Source organism: Salvelinus alpinus, chromosome 19 (genome assembly GCF_045679555.1).
Source record: "Salvelinus alpinus chromosome 19, SLU_Salpinus.1, whole genome shotgun sequence".
Taxonomy (NCBI): Eukaryota; Metazoa; Chordata; class Actinopteri; order Salmoniformes; family Salmonidae; genus Salvelinus; species Salvelinus alpinus.
This window is the reverse complement of record NC_092104.1, coordinates 36,549,712-36,570,949: the sequence shown is the minus strand read 5'-3', so window position 1 is coordinate 36,570,949 and position 21,238 is coordinate 36,549,712. Positions and strand designations below refer to the sequence as shown.

Below are 21,238 nucleotides of genomic sequence, written 5' to 3'. Positions count from 1 at the left end.
TGTATTTTTAAAAATAGTTTTACTATACATTTCCATTGACGTTTAATTAGTCTACCAATTAAACGTGTCCAAAGTAAACGTTTTAAAGGTCATAATGATAATTATGAATATTAGTAGTAGTAATAATAATAATCATCATCATCATAATAATGATAATCATAATAATAATAATATTTTTAGTTCGCAGAGTGTATGGAGAACATTTACGCATGCCATTGTTGCTTTTCGCAGGCCGTTTTTGTTATTTAAAATGGTCGAATGATAACCTATTATTCCTATAATGTAATAAAGGAACAGAACTAAATACAGCATTTTCGTATATAGGCCCACTATATTCACAAAAAGGCTTGCATCTCCTTCTAGTTCTTTTTTATAATCTCTCTCTCTCTCTCTCTGTGTGAGTGTGTGTGTGTAATTATTACAATGACATAGGATTAATAACGAAATAATATCAACAAACTATTCAAATGGGTGGGTCTACATGTTTGGGTTGTTGTTTATCTTGAAACGAGACAAAGGCCTACACTGCATTAAGACCTACAATTGTCTCAAATATTTGCATTAAGAAAAAAATGCGCTCCGATGTTGAATGGTTGAGGTTACGACATGAATCATGCCGTCCTACTACCATGAACAGGGTTAGGCTAAATGCTCCACTGAACGCTGCAGTGACTACCATCAGTCTCCAATCCAACGACAAATTAAACACTTGCCGCAAGAGATCCACGTCATAACAATATAAAATATAAACGAAATTGCAGATAATAAAGTGCCACTAAAAACCAACTGTTCTGTGACTGACTATCATTTCGACCAAGTGGTGGACACTGCATAGGCTACCTACATCAACGTTAGAAAAGAATTACGACTAACACTAACGTGAATTGAAACTGTCTGCCTGTCTGCCTACCTGTTATCACACGCCATATAATAAAAATAAAGAAAATATTGAACAGCTTAATTTTTTCAATTATAGGTCTATGATAGGCGTAAATGTTACCTATGTTTTCTAAAGAGCGATATAAGTCCAGGCAACTGACAAGTAGGCCTAACGGAAGCGCGTTTCTGTGCTTGCGCAAGAGGACCGCATTCGACCGCGTGAAGAGTGAAATTATTGGAAAATTGGACACATCAGCTAACAGTGTAGGGCTGATGACTTAAATTAAATCAAAGTGGGTTATTCTGCTGCAATTCTGAAATGGTTGGACACACTCTAAACCAGAATTATACTCATGATTCCCAATTGGTTATAGGCTAGGCCTAGCCAAAGCCTATTGGTGATTATCCTTGCGCGTAAAACAACCACACAACATATATAAGTATTATTGTCCTTACTGTTGGTAGTCATGTTTGCAGTACAGTTTCCTATCCCGGAAGTAACAACTGGTAGTGAGAGGTTGTTGACACACAGCGCACTGCAAACACTCCTCGTGCCATGAGGAATCGTTGACTCTCATCAGAAACCGATCAGATATTGGACGCTGGCATCCTTCACATACAGATCGGTGATGGTATTCTGTCCCTAAAATGGATGCAAAATAAGTTTAAATTCAACAATAATATTCATACTAGCTCTATTTTTGTATTTCTTTATTTACAATTTAAATGTTCAGTTTAGATATTAAATATGAAGTAATAGATTATAAACATGTCATAAACATGTAACTATAAAAGAGAAAACACATGCAGTCCTTATCACACTACAAGACCAGGTTGTAGGGCCTAGTCTAATAACTACAACGATCATCGAAATATAGACCTGGAGTGCTTAGTGAATGTGTTTTAATATCTATACCAAAACCACTAAAATCAGGAATGATAAGGCCAGCTAGCGGTGAAAATATTTGTTGAATGTGATAGCCTATGCACTAACAAGCAGCAATCAATTACAGTAACTTTCACCAAATTATTTGACGTAGTAATAATTTCACAAATGAATGAAACAGGCTATTGTGTCAGAGTAATACGGAGATCGTGAACACAGTGATCAGTCATTTGTGTTATTTGTTGCTAAGAATACAATACATTCATATTTAAAATTACATCTAAAGAAAATGGTAAAATATATCAAATGTTAAGGTAGGAGGCCTACGGGTCATGAGAGGATATAGTCTGCATAGCTGCGGACATACAATTACAGCAATGGTGTATTCATCAAAGGTCTCGTATTGTGTGTGCTATCTGCACTCTCCGGCTCTTTTAATACTATGGATGCAGATGAAACTAAGCAGGACTTACCAAGCATGACTCCAAGGGTAGCTTGACGATGGGGATTATCTTCAATCTTTATACCGTCTAACATCCTTGGGTACTTGGAATGGTTTCTCTTCGAGAAACAGCGTTCCAGTGACTTGGGACCTGTTGCAATATCCATAACAATGTACTGTCAGACGTGTTTTCGCTTCAAATCCTAGCTAAAGCCCACACTATTTGCTGAGACTACTCGCGCACACACACATACACAAACAATGTGTGTTCCCAGATCGCTAACTTAAAAAAAAAAAATATTAAAAAAGGCGTCCCAATGTTAAGACCGGTTCCACTTTATGTGGGGCTATCCTAAGCAGAATCTTCAGATGTCACAGAATCGTAAGAAGCGGCAATACATTTGACAAATACTATTTTGAGCAGTCACCTGTTAATTTGGACTGAATACGTTTCGGCTATCTTCTTGTTTGCACCAGCGCGTGGCCAGAAGAGAAGGCTATGGAGGAGGGACGTATCCGCTCAAGACTTTTGCTTCTAAAACAACAAAAACAACAACAATTGTAACTCCAAGAAATATGAGTGAAATGTTCCAATGGTAACTCTTCAAATACTATGCCCCTCCGTCGGATCCCTGCAGCTTGAAAAGTCTCAGACCAAGATTGAAGCCAATAGATCCTCCCCCCACCCCTCCGTGGTCACGTCACTTTTTTTGGGACTATTTACTGACATTGGGATGCTATTGGTGCTCACTGTTGGTGCGCTCTAAAGAGTTGAACTGAGTTTCGGCTATCACTTTGAACAAAGCTATAGACAATATGGTGAGAGAAAAAAAGTACAGTCAGTGTACAACAATTATAAAATAGACAACTCAAATACTGTACATAGTAAACTAAAGGTATATCAAGTAACTTGCTACAACCATTTGCAAGATATTTTTATTTAGTTAAAAGTGTACTATTGTTAAGATTATAATGTATTATTATTGTTTTGATGATGATAATGATGATGATGCAGATAATGCTTATTGTTATTATTGTTATTATTGTTATTATTATTATAATTATTATTATAACTACAATAGTAGAAGTAGCCTAGTAGACCTATTGTTGTTGATTTTGTTGGTGTTGGTGAGGATGCTTCTTCTTCTTCTTCTCCTCCTTCTTGTCTTCATATAGGTTAGTAAATGCTTTGAAATCAAGTATTGGACCATCACGCGTTCGAAGTGCACATGCTTTGTGGTATTGTGTCCACTACAAAGACTTGAACCTAGTGACCCCTCTACCGCCGACGCACCTGGCGATGGGGTGACGATAACTGAGCAGCGTGTAGCGTAGATGCCGTAGCCTATACTGACTTTTTTTAAGCAGTAGCATATATTCATTTGCAATGTATTTTAAAAACAGGATGGAACCTTTTTTACGTCGTTCATTCATTAATTTAGAGCTATCATTTTAACAATATAGGTTGATGTTAAATTGTTAATAATACTGTTGCCTAATATATTATGAAATGCGACCTGTTTGCCTGTACACCTAATTTGCATTAGCCTAGTTATTGTACGCAGTTGGATATCATTTTCTTGTTGGTTGTGAGCAACCCGAAAATGTTATTATTATGGTGTAGTGTAAAATTATACTAAACAATTATGCATTACATTCACAACATTTAGCAAAAACAAATAAGTGTAGTTATACTAATTATTCATACTGACACAATTATGCTGTTCTGTGCCGGACACAGGCCATCATTATAATTCAGCAGAGGGCTGTTCCTTTCATCTGTTTTTATCAATCGCAGGTGTCCTCAGTTGTGACTGAGATGCACACCGATTTATTCATGACAGGATGGCTCAGAAAAGCAAGCCTTGGAATCGAAAATAGTATCCCCAACGAAATGCAACGAGTTTCCACTATGTAGGCCTAGCCTATATAACATAATGTTTGTCCTATACGTAAAATATTTTAGCTTTCCAATGCGGGTTTTGTGTTTTAAGATGTCGGCAAAGGTGAGGAATGCGAGTCGCCCGTAGCTGAAATGACAGGGTGCTGTACATAATTCGTTATGCCTCCCCTTTTGCAGTACTCCAGGGATTCAGTACATTGGAGGCATTGGGACACTTCGGGCAGTCACTCTGAGATACCCTACCTCTTATACCTCATCCCTCTCTATCTCTACAGTAGGCCTATACACCACTAATTACAGGCCTAGAAAATCTTGCAATATGCACAACTTCATGGTTTTGAACATTCCTTATCCCATAGTTTTGGGTATGGAGAGAACTCAGATCTACGGTTCTGATGTGATTCTGGTCTCAGTTTGATCAGGCACAACATCGGGCAGGAGGTGGGTTGGAAGAGACGGCCTCTGCTTAAGTTAATTACTCGAATCGGCTATTATTTATCGCAGCGCGTCTAAATCCAAAAGGATATCCTAAATGTCCTAGTAGTCAAATAAATACTCAATCAATCTCAAACCTACTTGTCAGCGAAATAAATTAAACTGCTACATTTTTTTTCGTTGTTTAAATAGCTTAAAGGATCTAAATCAGGTGCTAATAGTTTACTGCATTTAGTCCATAGGCGACTTTAAGCAATATCGTTTCATGTTGCTGCTGAGTTGATACATAAATAATGCATAAGAAATATGTCGAAGATGCCAGAAATATTGTAACTCAAATTTGATTGCGAATAACAGCACTTTACACTAAGAATTTGCAGCCACATCAAATACAAAACAACCAAAACAATAATAACAATAATAATATGAATAAGAATACATTTACAATCGCAGTTAAGGCATTCAAAATAACCAGGTATATTACATTAGAAAATAACAGGAAAGCAAAATTCTAAATAAAAAAATGACAATAAATGATCATCTAACATTTTTTAAATCTTAGTTTTAGGTTAGGCCTACCGTATCCATATGTGTTCTTGATATCCTTTGTGGACAATATGGTGAACTAGCCCACTTTGCAATGTTCAAAGCCATAGAACTGGTCCATGATTTGTTTACGATGCCCTCTGGCGTTCAGAAGAAGAACTGCTAAGGACTGAGTCTGTTGGAAGAATTGTGTTGACTACAATGCTTCATGCGTCGACTATTTAGACATATTCTGGATTGCAATTGGCCTGGATTTGATTGGGGAAATATATTTGGCTATATGCAAAACTACTGCTTCAACAGATACTAATGTATTATATTTACTACGCCTATATACTGTATGTCAGAGGCATCAGAAAATTGTATTTTGAGAAATAGATCATTCGAGTACAATAGAATAATATATCTATAATAGATAGACAACGTAGGCTTCATGAACCGTATTTCTATGGGATTGACCTGCCTGACTAAGGATGGTTACCTATACCTGCTAAGGATGTAACGCTGCACTAGAAAAGCCCTGCATGACACATCTGTGATGTGTTTGTAAAATATCAACCTCCTCTCATTTTCCAAATGGTAAATGTCGTCCGTATATTGGACTAACTATTCAAAGGGTTGAAACAGAATACTACTCTTGGTCTACCATTGTGTCATATCGACAAGAAAATTCTAAAGCGATTATAATGAACACAAACTACTGGCAGTCGGACACCAATCGGATATGCCAATAATAAACCAAATGCTGTGTTTTTGCCCGCGGCTTTTAATGGGTCTCTACATGAGAACGCCTCCCCCTAAACTATTGAAGAAACTTCACGCAGCAGGTGTGTTGCATGTGCACCCTGGGAAAAGGTCCCAATAAGTATGCTAAGAAGGTTATGAGAATCTGTTTTCAGTAAAACAACCCATTTCTATTGCATCCACCGAAAAGGTAAGAGGTTATTGTTTAAATGCAATGCATGAAAGCTCAAGTTCAATTCGTTGCTGGCCTATATGGCAACAACGACATTGACTTTATTTAGATTTTAAATAGGCAACAGGCCATACAAGACATAAGAAAACGAAACAAGAGGCCGAAGAATGAACTTCGTATTGTTAATTTACAGAAATGTCTAAATAGGTCCATGCGAGTCACATTTTTTTAGTCGTGTGTAAAAAAAAAACAATATTCTGCAACTGAATGTAGGCTACTTTGTCACCCAGGTTAATATATTATTTTATCAATTGTTATTGCGTTTTTCCTACGGTAAAGTAGACAATAATGTCGTAAAACAAACCAAAAATCAAAAGGCAAAAATTTAAAAAGCAAATAAATTCGTTAAAGTCATTTGTTTATTTGTATTTATTATTGCACCTTTATTTTATCGGGGAGTCCCATTAAGACCGACGTCTCTTTTGGAAGGGAACGCTGCATAAGTCATCTTATATTCAACATTTATATGACAACCAAATGTGATTTATTCTTCATTCTTCACGTTTTTACCCTCCACACCGTGAAATGTTAACTGTGAGAGCCCGAGGCAAAGACTGTGTGTTTGTGTGAGATCACTGAGAGAGATGTGAGGGGTCAGGTCAAGACCTATTTCATTATCGGCTCTGAGAACCTTATGTTACTTGTTATATAATCGCCAAACCTACTATAACAGACCGATAAGGAATTAAACACAGGTTATAACAACTATATCAAAAGACAGATTATGGATTTATAAGACAACTAAAAGACCACTTTATATCTTTACCGCCATCATAATGATGGGTCTCAAACATGTTGTGATAACTAGTTGAATTACAGCAGAAATTCGTTGTATTGAAGTTGATTTACTGTTATTACTGTTATCTTTGTACTATTATTGTTACCATTCTTCTTCTTATTATTATTGTTATTATTAATAATAATGAAGACCTCAAATTGTGGTGTAATATTGCCAAGTAGACATTAGTTTGATTGATATGTATTTCAAGGGTATTTGAATACACTTAACTTATCTTGGGAACTATATTGCAATTTACTTTAATGCAAACTCTTACCAAAAAGTCTATGAGAGTCTTTACATTTTTAATATTGTAATATTCATCCAGCATTAGTTTTACTGTAATTACCAGCATAAACATGATTACCAGATTACTAGAAGGCTATAGCATAGAGAAATGAATGGTACCATTTTCAGTGACTTAAAGCTTGTGTGAATAGCTTGGGAACACGTTTGCTTACAATAAAATGGAACATGCAGAATATAAGTAAGATAATGTGTTTGCATAGGGATTGATGAACTACAATAAAAGCCAACCCAATAGCTGATTTTGAATGCTATATTGATTATGCATCAAAATATATAGGTGTCAAAATGTGTCAAATGTGTTCACTCACAGTAGTAGAAAATGAGTTTTGTATGGACACGTAGTTTCACTCTCTCTAGTATAAAAGTGTTTCTGTTTAATATTGTGCATGGGGTACAAACTATGATTTTACAGTATTTTGGGGATGAATAAATTGTAGGGCAAACATAGAATGGGTGAATTTGAGTTACAATTGGTACAATCTGTAAAATTGGTAGGCTGGCTTTCAACATATCCAACAATAATCAACATAATAATGGAAATAAGCACTTAGAGATTAAACATTGTGGAAAACATTGTAAAGCTTTTTACAAGGGTCTTGTATTCTACAAAACACTAACCAGACTTGAAATACATCAGATCAGATGATATTAATGTCAAATAAATATTATTCCAAAATATTGAATGGCTACAAAAGGATATAGAAATACAGGAATGCAAAACAAACTTCCCTCTCATAAAAACGGATGGCTTATTTAGTCTGGAAGTCTTAGTGAAAAAGCCAATCCCTGACTGAAAGATTACACCAGAGACATACAGTAAATTGCAGTGGCTGAGGACTTTGGTGGTTTAACTCACTTTGATCTTGTAATGCATGTTCCTCAAAACCTTTGGCTCTCCATGATGCTTCTTTAAAGGCAAGGATAAAACTGCTCTAGCAGTCTTGTTTGCCCCACACAAGATATGACTTACGCTAGTTTAAGTAGCTGCTTACAAGCATAGGCTGAGGTACACAGAACATGAGATGTCTCTGAGATATCATACAAAATAGCCATAAGATACTTTTTACCTATAGGTGTTGTTTTTTCAACTCTCACCTCTTGACTTCTGAAGGCCACACCTGGAGAATAGACCATCAGAATCCTTTATCGTGCAACTCAATCATGCCCTCTTTGATACACTAACATCCCAAACTACAAATATCCTTGATTTAGCCCAATCAAACATAACATAATATAGTTAACAAAATATAGTACAGTGAAACGATGAGCCATAAAAACAACATGAAAATGAGTTAAAATGGTGAAATATGAGTGCATATTATATGTGTATCATGCAGAAATCTCAAAGTGACATTATCATTTTAAAATACACTGGTAACCCCTCTCTGAATAAACAGGTAGCGTTCACAGCAGAATGTACTCATACAGATACATATAAATAAGGAACAGAGTGCTGTAAGTATACTGGCAACATCAATAAAAACAAACATACTTTATCATACATCAACAACAACAACAAAAGAACAACACAACAACAGTGTTGAAATGATCATTTTCACAGTACCAGTCTACACCCGTATGAGAGAAACCCCATCTGAAGCACGATGGCTCTCCTCTATAGTATAACAGAACTACAGTGATGCCCCCTGCTGGACAGTCTGACACTATGTGACTCAACTTGTGGTTCATTCACAAACACTGAAAATCTCAGCTACTGTTTCAGCTCCAGAACACTTCTAATTGGATATGGTAACAGATTATCTAACCGTTTATATGGTAGCAGATGTGTAATGTCAAAATCTTGAATGCATGTTATCTACAATAACTGAGCATGTCAAACTGTTACACCAAGTTACTGTGAACAGTAATGTAATGTTGCACATATAATGAGTGAGTAATATAATCTGAGCAATATTTCTTGAGAATGAAAAACTATATCTGTCATTCAGAAATGGCTTAATTCCAGACTGGCACATCATATACAAACACTAATAAACAGATGTAGAACCAAGTAAAGAGTACTGGGTTGCCAATGAAGGATGGTTCTCCTTTCCCCGCCATTACTGCAAAGTTTCACAAATCACACACAAAATGTGCAGCCAAAAACTTCTCAAACACCTTAACACATTGAAAACAATCAAAGTACGGCAGAATTTTGCATTACCAAAACCACATTAATACCAAATCTGTGTCAGTCGCTCAACATCTATCCGTGACACTACCCGACTGGTGGTGACCATAGTTAAAGGTTGGTATGATCCATCTGGCATATGGATATTGCTGTGACTAAGAAACATTAGGCAACTGAGGTAATTGCAGAACAGAGCTGTAGAACAGTACATAGAAAACCAAGCCACATCTGGAGAAGTTAATAGGCCAAATAGACAGACAGGGGAGTTGTGTTTGTGAGTGGGAGATGATAGAAAGGCCAGAGCAGAGACTACTCAGCTGAAACAATAGAGAACATACACGTTCCTCCGTTTACTCACGTACAAGTTCCATTTGCTCACAAAAATGGTCAGCTAGAGTATCTTTCTTGATAATTATATAAGATGTGAGTGTAACAGATGCAGAAATATGGATCTAGTTGCTTTGCTGCTCTGGTGATGGCAAATGTTTCTCAATTCGAGCACGATTTACAACGATTTTTGTTGGATTGTTTTGTTGTTCATATGATTTGTCTCCAGGACAATAATGTATCCCTGACAGAAAGCAAGGCTGCAGGAAGTTCCAAGCATGATCTTGGGATATGTGCCATTTACAGCAGGCATACACAGCTTTTACTCATGTGGGACACATACATTCTCCATGTTCCTACAGACCTTGTGGCTAGAGCACTGAAAGACATTCTGAATGGATCTAAATACTCCATGCTATGTCATAATGTCATGTTAGCTTTAGGACTCCAGAAAGATGTATAATCATGTTGAACACCACACTATGGAGAATCCATTATAGAGATACTTGGACAAAACTGGCATGAAACCAAAGGCATGATTTCTTCACTTATTGCAGTTATACATGCATGCAAAGTAAGTCAGAAACCATTAGTAGATGTGTGTTGGCTATGTTACGGTCACAACTGCTGTGCAATGGCTTGGGGGCCACAGTTAGAAAGGTATTTAAACTAATATTTTTATTTATAGAATCGAGTTCATTACTTTAGGTAAATGTCACTTTTCTTGTGCAGTCCATAGGTGTACCACAGTGTTATTGTGGAAATGTGTGTGTGTGTGTGTGTGTGTGTGTGTGTGTGTGTGTGTGTGTGTGTGTGTGTGTGTGTGTGTGTGTGTGTGTGTGTGTGTGTGTGTGTGTGTGTGTGTGTGTGTGTGTGTGTGTGTGTGTGTGTGTGTGTGTGTGTGTCATTACAAGTCTGCACTTCAGAGAAAAGGTAGAAATCCACCAGATGTTTTTCAGCTGGGTGGATCTGGTAGTGAAGATTTAGACAGCGTCTGTCACAAGCAAACATTTCCAATCTGTCCTAAACATTAGGCAGAGTAATCTAAAACCCCTTTCCATCACAACGTGCTGCTCCTTATGTGCTGACCACAACTTCAGTATATCCCTTCCAGAAACTAAGAAATACTTGGAACGTCTGGCTGAGAGAGAGAGAGAGAGAGAGAGAGAGAGAGAGAGAGAGAGAGAGAGAGAGAGAGAGAGAGAGAGAGAGAGAGAGAGAGAGAGAGAGAGAGAGAGAGAGAGAGAGAGAGAGAGAGAGAGAGAGAGAGAGAGAGAGAGAGAGGGGATAAAGCTCTCTGGCTTTTGTCAAGATGAGAAAGCCAGAGCAGAGAACCATAAAGTCTAATGAATATATTAGTGGGTGTTTTCAGCCCCTTAAAGGAGAGCTAACAGGCTAAATTAAGTTATCAGAGCACCCCACCTGGGGCTGAAGCCCAGGGCTTTGAACTAGTGGTCTAGTGGTACTCATGAAGATCACTAGAAAAACAATAATCTACTGTGTAGACATACAGTACAGGACAAGGTTTCCTGCTAATACTGTTTTGATGATTATGAATGTAAAATGTTCTTAAAATACATTTGGCACCATTTAGCTTTTTTCTGCAAGCCACAAAAAAATATTGTCAACAATTAAAGAATGTTCACCTAACATGCCACCGGTCAGCTTTGTATGGTGTTCCTCAGTAATGTGGGAGTAACTGAAAGGGTGATTGTTAGAAAGGGACCTCGCTGGTCTGCAGGAATTTCCTTCCTGGAGTTCATGTGCCTAGTTACCACTTTGGCAAACTCATGCCCTATGAACTGACCCTGTTACGTCCTCCTTCTGGGTTCAGCAGGGGAAATAAACCAATCCTCTGTGGAGCGCTACAACTAACAAGAAAACTGCTAGCCCAAATCTCTCAATACCTTTCTGTTTTCCCTCCGGACCACTTTCAGCTTAATAAACATCTTATCTGGGCAAGCGTCCCACGGGAGTTGCTGGGAAATCCCATGGGCAACCGGAGCTCAGAGCTGACCCTTTATTGCATTCAGGTGGCTGTGTTAAAAAAACGCTGGCCAACCATAAATGTCCAATAAAATGCATGTGGCACCTCCAGGGGTGTACAGGGTCACTGCACCTGTCTGTGGAGTAAGACTCTCCTCTCTCCTCATGGCCAGGCACGTGCACAGATAGAGCACATGCCCATTTTCCCTTCTAGTCTCCAAAGTGCCCTTTTGGGCGGTGGAATAATTTCCACCAAAATAATTTTTTGTATAATCTTTTTTGTCATTGCTGTTTGGAACCCAATGCCCGTAAGTCACCGTGATGTCATCAAGTTCAACCACCCCGTCAATTGGTTGAACCTTTTGGTCTGCCCTGTATGGAGCTCATCTTTTTACCCAGTCTGCCCTGTACAAAGATTGCATGTGCCTGGTATCTATACATGCATGAGATGCTGTCACAGGTCGAGTGTGTGTGAAGCTAGCTACCTAGTTTTTATGCATATTCTGACCTTGTATGGTGTTCATGTTTTTGTTATTTACCCAATGTTCGCGGGTCTGATGGACCCACAACATTATTGGGGTTTTAAAACAATACAGCCATAACAGTTTACATAAAAATACTTAATATGCAGATGTTGACTTATGTCAATCACAAGCAATATAGACAGCATACATGGTTAATATTTTTCATTTACCATTGCTAGATCACATTTATCAATAAATATTGTTTTATTTAATAAAATGTGATTTTTGTTAACAAAAATCAATTATAATCAATACATGGGTGTAATAAAACTTGTTTATCTTGAACAAATATAAATGAAACAAGGTTTTCATCACTATTCATGTTAATTGCTTTGAACTGAACAAATTGGAAGGACAAATCTTACATACAGTATTTATGGAAATTATAAATGAGCCCCATTGAACATAAATTAAGATCGGTCTATACACAACATGAGGGATATAGTTTTACTGTGTGTGTTGCAAATGTATTTCTTGCACATGATGCATGTGTACTGTGTCTTCCTATCCTTCTTGAGTCCACTCACATTGCAGCGCTTCTTCTTGATGCTACCGGCTGCAATCTATAATGTTGAAAACACTTAGTTCAGGAATTTTACTAACATCTCACTCACTCACTCACTCACTCACTCACTCACTCACTCACTCACTCACTCACTCACTCACTCACTCACTCACTCACTCACTCACTCACCCCCTCACTCACTCACTCACTCACTCACTCACTCACTCACTCACTCACTCACTCACTCACTCACTCACTCACTCACATACATAGTTACAGCAGGCCAAGGTAGGAGAGTCAGACACACACATGCAACATCACTCACACGTACTTCTGGTATTGGAGTTGTTGGTTCTGTGGGATGGGCGGATGGGGCACCAGCATCCTCCTCCTGAATCCTCCTCACAATGGCTGCAGAAGCTGGGGTTCTTGGGATATGTTGCCTCCTCTGTATTTGAGGTCTTACTAATGCCTTGCCCAGCTCCTCGAGAAAGAGCAGTCTCCTCTGGAGATTCCCTCTGTTCCAATCTGGGTTCAACGCTATCCAGATGACAAACGCGTTGTATGCCGAGATGTCCAATATATTGAAGAATATCACAAATGGCCAGCGTATGGTTCTTCTTTTGCACCTGTAGCCAGTCACCAGCTTATCTAAATTGTCCATCCCTCCTTCTGTGGCATTGTAATCCATTATGGTTTCTGTTTGTTGATGTTCCTGGCCACAGATTCTCTCATCTCTGTGCAGCGTACTCATGAGTACCACATTTTTGCCTTTCTTTGGCACGTAGCACACTAGGGACGTGTCGGCCGTGAACACAAACTTAGAGGAATTGATAGGCATGTTCCGTGTATTCAACATCTGAGGTGGGAGCTCTGGCTTGTTTTTTTGTACTGTTCTTACCATCGTCAGCTTCCTCTTGAGGAGCTCCTGTGAAATTTGCTTCCTATGCTTCCTATGTTATCTCTGTCATGGCCATGTAGTTATTCCTAAGGATCTTTAGTAACAGTTGATAATATTAAAAAAAGACATGTTGGCTCATTAAATCGTTACGAAGCAGAGCACAGATTAGGTCATAACAGTTTGAACTTGACCCATGGTGCAATACTTGGCTGTGTCATCACACATTTCCATGGTTAGCGCAGGCAATAGACGAGGGTATAGCCTACTATTGTACACTATTCTCCCTATTATAATTATATGTACACTAATCTTCCAACATTAGCACGGGTTAAAGAACTGAATTTGGCAATTTTCTGAATGAATCAAACCACCATTTTCTTTCTTTCATATGTAAAGGCTCTCCAACCCTGTTTTTTTATGATTCACTTTCCTAAACCTAAATAATCTTCAAAATCACAGTATATTTACATCTACTAATTGGTGATGAAACTGAGATTAATTTGCATATATTTAGATGGCTTTCTTTCATTGATCCTTAATATTCTGCTGAACCGGTCTCTCGATATTCTATTGAGTCTGTCAACAAAATTCTAACTAAAAGGTATACCGTACACCACAAGAACATATGTTGGCCAGCAAGTGGGTGGGTTTTCAGCAGCTGAATTACATGTATTTTATGCAAAGCTATGCACCTTCCTAAAATAAATCTGAATATCAACTACCGTATGGGATTATAATGATGACAGACCTATGTGGGTTTGTATTTTGAATTTTGTGGTCGCACATTGAGATTCGTGGTTGTAAGTACGATTCGCAAATGTGTAATTTAATTTTGCAAGCTTGTATCATGATTTGTGAAAGATTTAACAACGGTTGCAAACTTGCATTTTGATATTTGAATACATTCAATAAGATTTGCCAGTATAATTTATTTTCAGAATTATTACAAATCCATTTACGAGTATAAATATTCAACTGTGAATCAAAATAACACTTGCAGATTTTGAATCTGTGTACACTCCGAGTTCTGTCACTGTTGTTACATTACCAAGATATTCTAAAACTGTTACAAAGTTTTGTAAATTTGTCGAAAGAGATTTGCAAATCGAAAGAGATTTGCAAGTCAAAATGTGATTTGCGTGCTGGGGGCAGCAACTTTTACTCTTGACCAATCAGTTCCTACTGTCAAAACCACAACCACCTAACCATTGGCTGGATTGTTCCATCAATCAAATGTCAGGAAGTAGCTACCCACATGAGCAAGAGAGGATTTTTTTTTTTTAAGAAAGTTTTTTTAACGTTTTTCTTTAGCAAGAGAGGATGAGGTAAAAGAAACAAAAAAAATCTACTTGAAATCAATAGTCTCTTTTATTTTGTATTCATACATTTTTTTGTGTGAAAAGGCATGACAGTAGTTTGCTTATCATTTAGAATATAATGGTACATTTCAGACAAACTCCTGACCAGCTATTGCATTAGCTAGCTGGCCTCTGACATTCATCCTAGCTTCACTATCAACTGGGTAGCTTTATCAGGCAGCTTTAGATGCAAGGAAAACAAATATATTTGCTAGTTAGTTAACCATCTGATTGATATACATGCCATTGAAACTGCTGGGAAAAGCTAGCTAACTACCACCATCATCACTAAAGTGTAGCTAATGTTAGCTAGGTTTCTAGAAAATAAGACTTGTAACTGACTTTTGAACACTTGTCTAACTACTTCATTCCACTGCCTGTTTATTTGATTAATTGGTGACTGAAAAAGTTGGCTAGAAAAATGCCCCTCTCAATTTCACTGCAAAACTATTAGCTAGATAAAAGTAAACTGGTAAACTTGATCAAGCTTATGAATATGTAAAACTGTTTACAAAAATGATGACACATTAAAGGTAGTTGGTGTTCTCAGTAACTTGAACCATCACTGAAATTTGAGCAGTGAGGTTCATTTATTCCCACGTTCTGCTCTTTTGATCAGGTTGAAGCACATCCCTAACACCATACAGATCTAAAGAACTTGGGAACCTCCCAGCCATCAGGAAAATAATCTTGTTCTTGGAGTTTATTCACAAGGTTCGATAGAAAAAGATCCACACATGTTAAATGCTATTGTGCAAACCTGTCGCTAAACTTGTAACTTGGGAAGCTCATTCAATAATACAGACGTGGGGGATTTATTTCCCAGGGGACTGAACTGCGTGCAAGTTTTTGTTAGATTTTGACCACAATTAGTTGAATGAGGTGTTAGTGAAGTGCTGGAACAAAAAATACTTCTGTGTAAAGAACCTATGGCTGTCATGACTTCAATTGACCAAATACAGTTACCATTTTATTTTGTTAATCTATGTAGGTTTGTCATATGATTTCCACGAGCCTGGTGAAGATGTATACAATCATAATACAAGGCAGGACATTTCCCTGCATCCAGTTTGAGGCCTGCTACCAGCAGGAACATGGAGCACTCCATGTCAGTAAATCATGCATATTGTTTATATACTGTATATATAGCTAATACTCCACTCATATGCAGAGTGAGAAGCCCTACGCACCATACACTTGTCTACTGGAGTAACTCCCTGTCCGAGAGATTGATTAGAGGGTTTTGGGCCAATGGGAGGTCAGGGGTGAGGTCTTAGAAGTGAGAGTGAAGTTACAGACATGAAGATACAACTTGAAACCCCCCGCCCCTTTCACTCATCCATTTGACTGATTGGAAGGCACCCTTATAGTCCTCAAAAATCAACATATACAGTGGGGAGAACAAGTATTTGATACACTGCCGATTTTGCAGGTTTTCCTACTTACAAAGCATGTAGAGGTCTGTCATTTTTATCATAGGTACACTTCAACTGTGAGACACGGAATCTAAAACAAAAATCCAGAAAATCACATTGTATGATTTTTAAGTAATTAATTTGCATTTTCTTGCATGACATAAGTATTTGATACATCAGAAAAGCAGAACTTAATATTTGGTACAGAAACCTTTGTTTGCAATTACAGAGATCATACGTTTCCTGGAGTTCTTGACCAGGTTTGCACACACTGCAGCAGGGATTTTGTCCCACTCCTCCATACAGACCTTCTCCAGATCCTTCAGGTTTCGGGGCTGTCGCTGGGCAATACGGACTTTCAGCGCCCTCCAAAGATTTTCTATTGGGTTCAGGTCTGGAGACTGGCTAGGCCACTCCAGGACCTTGAGATGCTTCTTACGGAGCCACTCCTTAGTTTCCCTGGCTGTGTGTTTCGGGTCGTTGTCATGCTGGAAGACCCAGCCACGACCCATCTTCAATGCTCTTACTGAGGGAAGGAGGTCGTTGGCCAAGATCTCGCGATACATGGCCCCATCCATCCTCCCCTCAATACGGTGCAGTCGTCCTGTCCCCTTTGCAGAAAAGCATCCCCAAAGAATGATGTTTCCACCTCCACGCTTCACGGTTGGGATGGTGTTCTTGGGGTTGTACTCATCCTTCTTCTTCCTCCAAACACGTCGAGTGGAGTTTAGACCAAAAAGCTCAATTTTTGTCTCATCAGACCACATGACCTTCTCCCATTCTTCCTCTGGATCATCCAGATGGTCATTGGCAAACTTCAGACGGGCCTGGACATGCCCTGGCTTGAGCAGGGGGACCTTGCGTGCGCTGCAGTATTTTAATCCATGACGGCATAGTGTGTTACTAATGGTTTTCTTTGAGACTGTGGTCCCAGCTCTCTTCAGGTCATTGACCAGGTCCTGCCGTGTAGTTCTGGGCTGATCCCTCACCTTCCTCATGATCATTGATGCCCCACGAGGTGAGATCTTGCATGAACCCCCTAACCGAGGATGATTGACCGTCATCTTGAACTTCTTCCATTTTCTAATAATTGCGCCAACAGTTGTTGCCTTCTCACCAAGCTGCTTGCCTATTGTCCTGTAGCCCATCCCAGCCTTGTGCAGGTCTACAATTTTATCCCTGATGTCCTTACACAGCTCTCTGGTCTTGGCCATTGTGGAGAGGTTGGAGTCTGTTTGATTGAGCGTGTGGACAGGTGTCTTTTATACAGGTAATGAGTTCAAACAGGTGCAGTTAATACAGGTAATGAGTGGAGAACAGGAGGGCTTCTTAAAGAAAAACTAACAGGTCTGTGAGAGCCGGAATTCTTACTGGTTGGAAGGTGATCAAATACTTATGTCTTGCAATAAAATGCAAATTAATTACTTAAAAATCATACAATGTGATTTTCTGGATTTTTGTTTTAGATTCCGTCTCTCACAGTTGAAGTGTACCTATGATAAAAATTACAGACCTCTACATGCTTTGTAAGTAGGAAAACCTGCAAAATCGGCAGTGTATCAAATACTTGTTCTCCCCACTGTACATGTTAACTCTCTTGCAAGAGCATTCCGTACCTCTATCCATCTCTCTACAGGTGCTAGAGACAGAATATTCCAAGGACCTCCAGAGCCTTCAGATCAACTACCTGTGATCTCTCCAGAGAAGTAAGCTCCGCTGGTGGTAATATACTTGATGCACCATGTAAACCTTCTTCACTATGGTTGTCTGTCTGTGTGATGACACATATCATATTATCCAGGGCCACTGGTTGGATTTACTGTACTCACTCCAAAACACATGTACTCTCCTCCCACTAAAAGTCTCCCAGACTTTTATAAAACTGAACGTGTCCATCCCTCTGTTCCCAGGTGAGTCTGCCGGGCCATGGAACTCTAGAGCAGAACATCAAGAACCCTGCCACCATGTTGTCAGCTATAAACAGTTCCCTGAGGAAGGAGGCAACTACCAGGCTTCACATTTGGGGGATGACCACCAAATGGAATAAAGTGTTGTATAAACTACTCGTTCATTTTTTTATAGGTTACAAAACAATTACTGTTTCTTAGCCTGTTCTCATTTTTACTAACTACTATGGTAAACATCTGACAACATGCAGACTTTATCCATCAAGGCAACACTTAGAGCTTATAATTCAAAAAGGTTTAAGTCTCATATCCAGGGTGAAAAAAATGTTTTATGTACAAAGGACATCACACAGGTGTGCCAACTGAAATATATATCCCAGACAAGACTTAAGAATAGGACAAATAGGCTGCGTTTAGATAGGCAGCCAAAGTAAGAAGGTCAGAATTGGGCTGCCTGTCTAAACGCAGCCAGGGACAAGTGAATATAAGTCAGTTCTTGTATTCGCAGCAGTTTCCATGAATTTGAGTGGTTACATACAGTACATGTTAAATGGCTATGAGATAGAGATAAGAAGACTCTTGCTGTAATCAAAGGGAATGAACCACTGAAGGCCCCAGTATTCAGGCAGGCAGCTTGTAGCAGATGTGTTACAGCATGCAGTGGCCTGATAGGGAGATGACAATGAATACATTATGTACGTTTCACCACCAAAGCCGTGTTAGCATTTACTGCACGTTGCTGAACGATCAAACCATTTTGTTAGTGTCATTGATATAAATGAGCAATTCAAATACAGTTCATAAACATTGACTGTGATACCACTAGGGTCCTTTGGTGGTCTGGCAGCATGCTCCTTTCTAGTAATCTTACTCCCTCTCCACCTGAAATGCAACAAAAACATGAACAACAATAATACTAGTCAGTCAGTAACTTGGCTAACAAGGCTAGTTAAACACTCATGTAAATGTGCACATCAGCCAAATGATACCCAACCAGCCTAATAGTCTATTCGCAGTGAAATTTGGAGGGGCATTTTTCTTGACAACATTTTCAGTCACCAATTAATCAATAAACAGTGGAACGAAGTAGTTTGACAAGTGTTCAAAAGTCAGTAACAAGTCTTTAAAATATAGCTTCAAATATGTCTATATTTTTTTCTAGAAACCTAGCTAACATTAGCTACACAGCAGTGACGATGGTGGGAGTTAGCTAGCTAGCCCATGACATTTATAACCAACTTCATCAATCAGATGGTTAACTAACTAGCAAATACGTGACTGATCGGCTCAAATCGGTGTTATGTAGCAAAATTTGAAATGTTTTTTTTTTTTACATTGGATAAAGTAGAGACTCAGAGCTACAAAATGGTATATCATACACTGCATTTTTGAGGAACAATGGGAAAGTAATTCTGCTTTGAAAGTTGATAAACTTGTAAACTCACTTTTGAGAAAAGGGCCTTTGAATGTTTTGGCACCTACTGGAGAGCTCTCCTTTGTCTACACCCATTCAGCATTGTTCACACCCTCTTAAGCCAGCCCCACCCATCTCTTTAAGGATTCAGATGTGAGATAATGTGCTAAACAGTGAGTAGTGTAGTAAAGATTAAGACTAAAAGTGTTAGTAGCCTACAATAAGGAGCAATTCCAGGTAAACAGAAAGTGTCCAGATAAAAATATTTTATAAATATTAGATGACGCTGACCGAGACACATTTGTCTAAATTGATGGGTCATGTGAAAGAAATGCTATAACCCCCAGCCACATCCAGACGTGGAAAAGTACTAACCAGCTGTGGGATGTTAACCCCTGTCACAGTGTTGTCCTTCACAACACCAGCAATCTAACACAAAGTGTTCACTCTGGTCTTTCTGAAGCGCTGCTTGATGAGGCTGAAGCACCAGTCGGGAGCAAACTTGGTGTGGCCTGTGATCAGGAAGTGAAGGTTGAGACACAAGATGCTACACCGCAGACCAATCTGAAACTCATCTCTTGGCATGTTCAGCCCACTCATTATCTCAGCCAATCTTGGCTAGGTTCCTGACTTTTTCTTTGGCTAAACCAACTAGGCTCGTAAATGAACAGCTTCATTCGTATTTACAGATGGCATAAAAGTTTGTTATTAAGGCACATGAAAGTTTACCTGTTCGAGAAGGCATTACTGCCAAAACACATTTGGATTTTTTTTAAATGCAGACATTCAAACGGCTCTCCTGTGAAGTTGTGACTTTCGACATACGCCCAGTTTCCTGAATCGGGTCACATATATTTGTTTTGCCCTCACATCTAAAGCTGCCTGATAAAGCTAGCTAGTTGATAGTAAAGCTAGGATGAATGTCAGAGGCCAGTTAGCTAACGCAATAGCAGCTGTCAATGCACTGGCTGGTCTGGAGTTTGTCTGAAATGTACCATTATGTTTCACATGATAAGCAAACTACTGTCATGCCTTTTCACACAAAAAAATCGATGAATACAGATAAGAGACAATTACTTTCAAGTACATTGTTTTCGTTTCATTTACCTCATCCTATCTTGCTCATGTAGGGAGCTACTTCCTGAGATTTGATTGATGGCACAATCCAGCCAATGGTTCGGCAGTTGTGGTTTTGGGGAACTGATTGGTCAGGAGTAAAATGTCCTGCCCACAGAGAGCAAATCAAATTTCTACTTGCAAATCTCTTTCTACAAACATACAAAATGTTGTACAAGCTTACAAATCTCTTTTTAAGGTGACAGGAGTGACAGAACTCCAAGTGTGCGCAGATTTAAAAACTGCATGTGTATTTTTTATTCACAGCAGAATCATTCATACTTGTACATGGATTTGTAATAATTCAGAAAATACATTTAACTTGTAACTTGAAATAAATTCAAATGTCAAGTAACAAGTTTGCAACCATTGTTACATTTTTCATACATCATGATACAAGCTTGCAAAATGAAATTACACATCTACGAGTCGTACTTGCAACCACAGATCTCAATCTGCCACCACAAAATTCAAAATACAAACTCAAGTAGGTCTGTCAT

At 38.6% G+C, this 21,238-nt stretch overlaps 1 protein-coding gene and 1 long non-coding RNA gene across 5 annotated transcripts in view; one reads left to right on the top strand and one right to left on the bottom strand.

Moving 5' to 3' along the window:
• Positions 1-2,874, bottom strand: part of LOC139545478 (LIM/homeobox protein LMX-1.2-like) — a 53,273-nt gene extending 50,399 nt beyond the window's left edge. Inside the window, exons 1-3 of one of the 2 annotated variants that reach the window (XM_071353290.1) lie at positions 2,636-2,873; positions 2,239-2,358; positions 1,336-1,522 (exon numbers count right to left, since the gene is read on the bottom strand). In XM_071353290.1, coding sequence (XP_071209391.1) covers positions 1,336-1,522; positions 2,239-2,302 — 251 coding nt within the window. In that variant the 5' untranslated portion in view covers positions 2,303-2,358; positions 2,636-2,873. Of the gene's footprint in view, positions 1-1,335; positions 1,523-2,238 lie in introns of both variants that reach the window. The other variant, XM_071353289.1, reaches the window with a different exon arrangement.
• Positions 2,875-5,938: 3,064 nt separating this feature from the next.
• Positions 5,939-18,364, top strand: LOC139545965 (uncharacterized). Of its 3 annotated transcripts, none has more exons than XR_011669165.1 (3): positions 5,939-6,025; positions 17,938-18,007; positions 18,212-18,364. It is a non-coding gene; the product is annotated as an uncharacterized lncRNA (long non-coding RNA). The 3 variants fall into 3 exon arrangements; XR_011669166.1 differs by lacking the exon at positions 5,939-6,025 and adding an exon at positions 14,716-14,853; XR_011669164.1 differs by lacking the exon at positions 5,939-6,025 and adding an exon at positions 14,878-15,994.
• Positions 18,365-21,238: the final 2,874 nt, after the last annotated feature.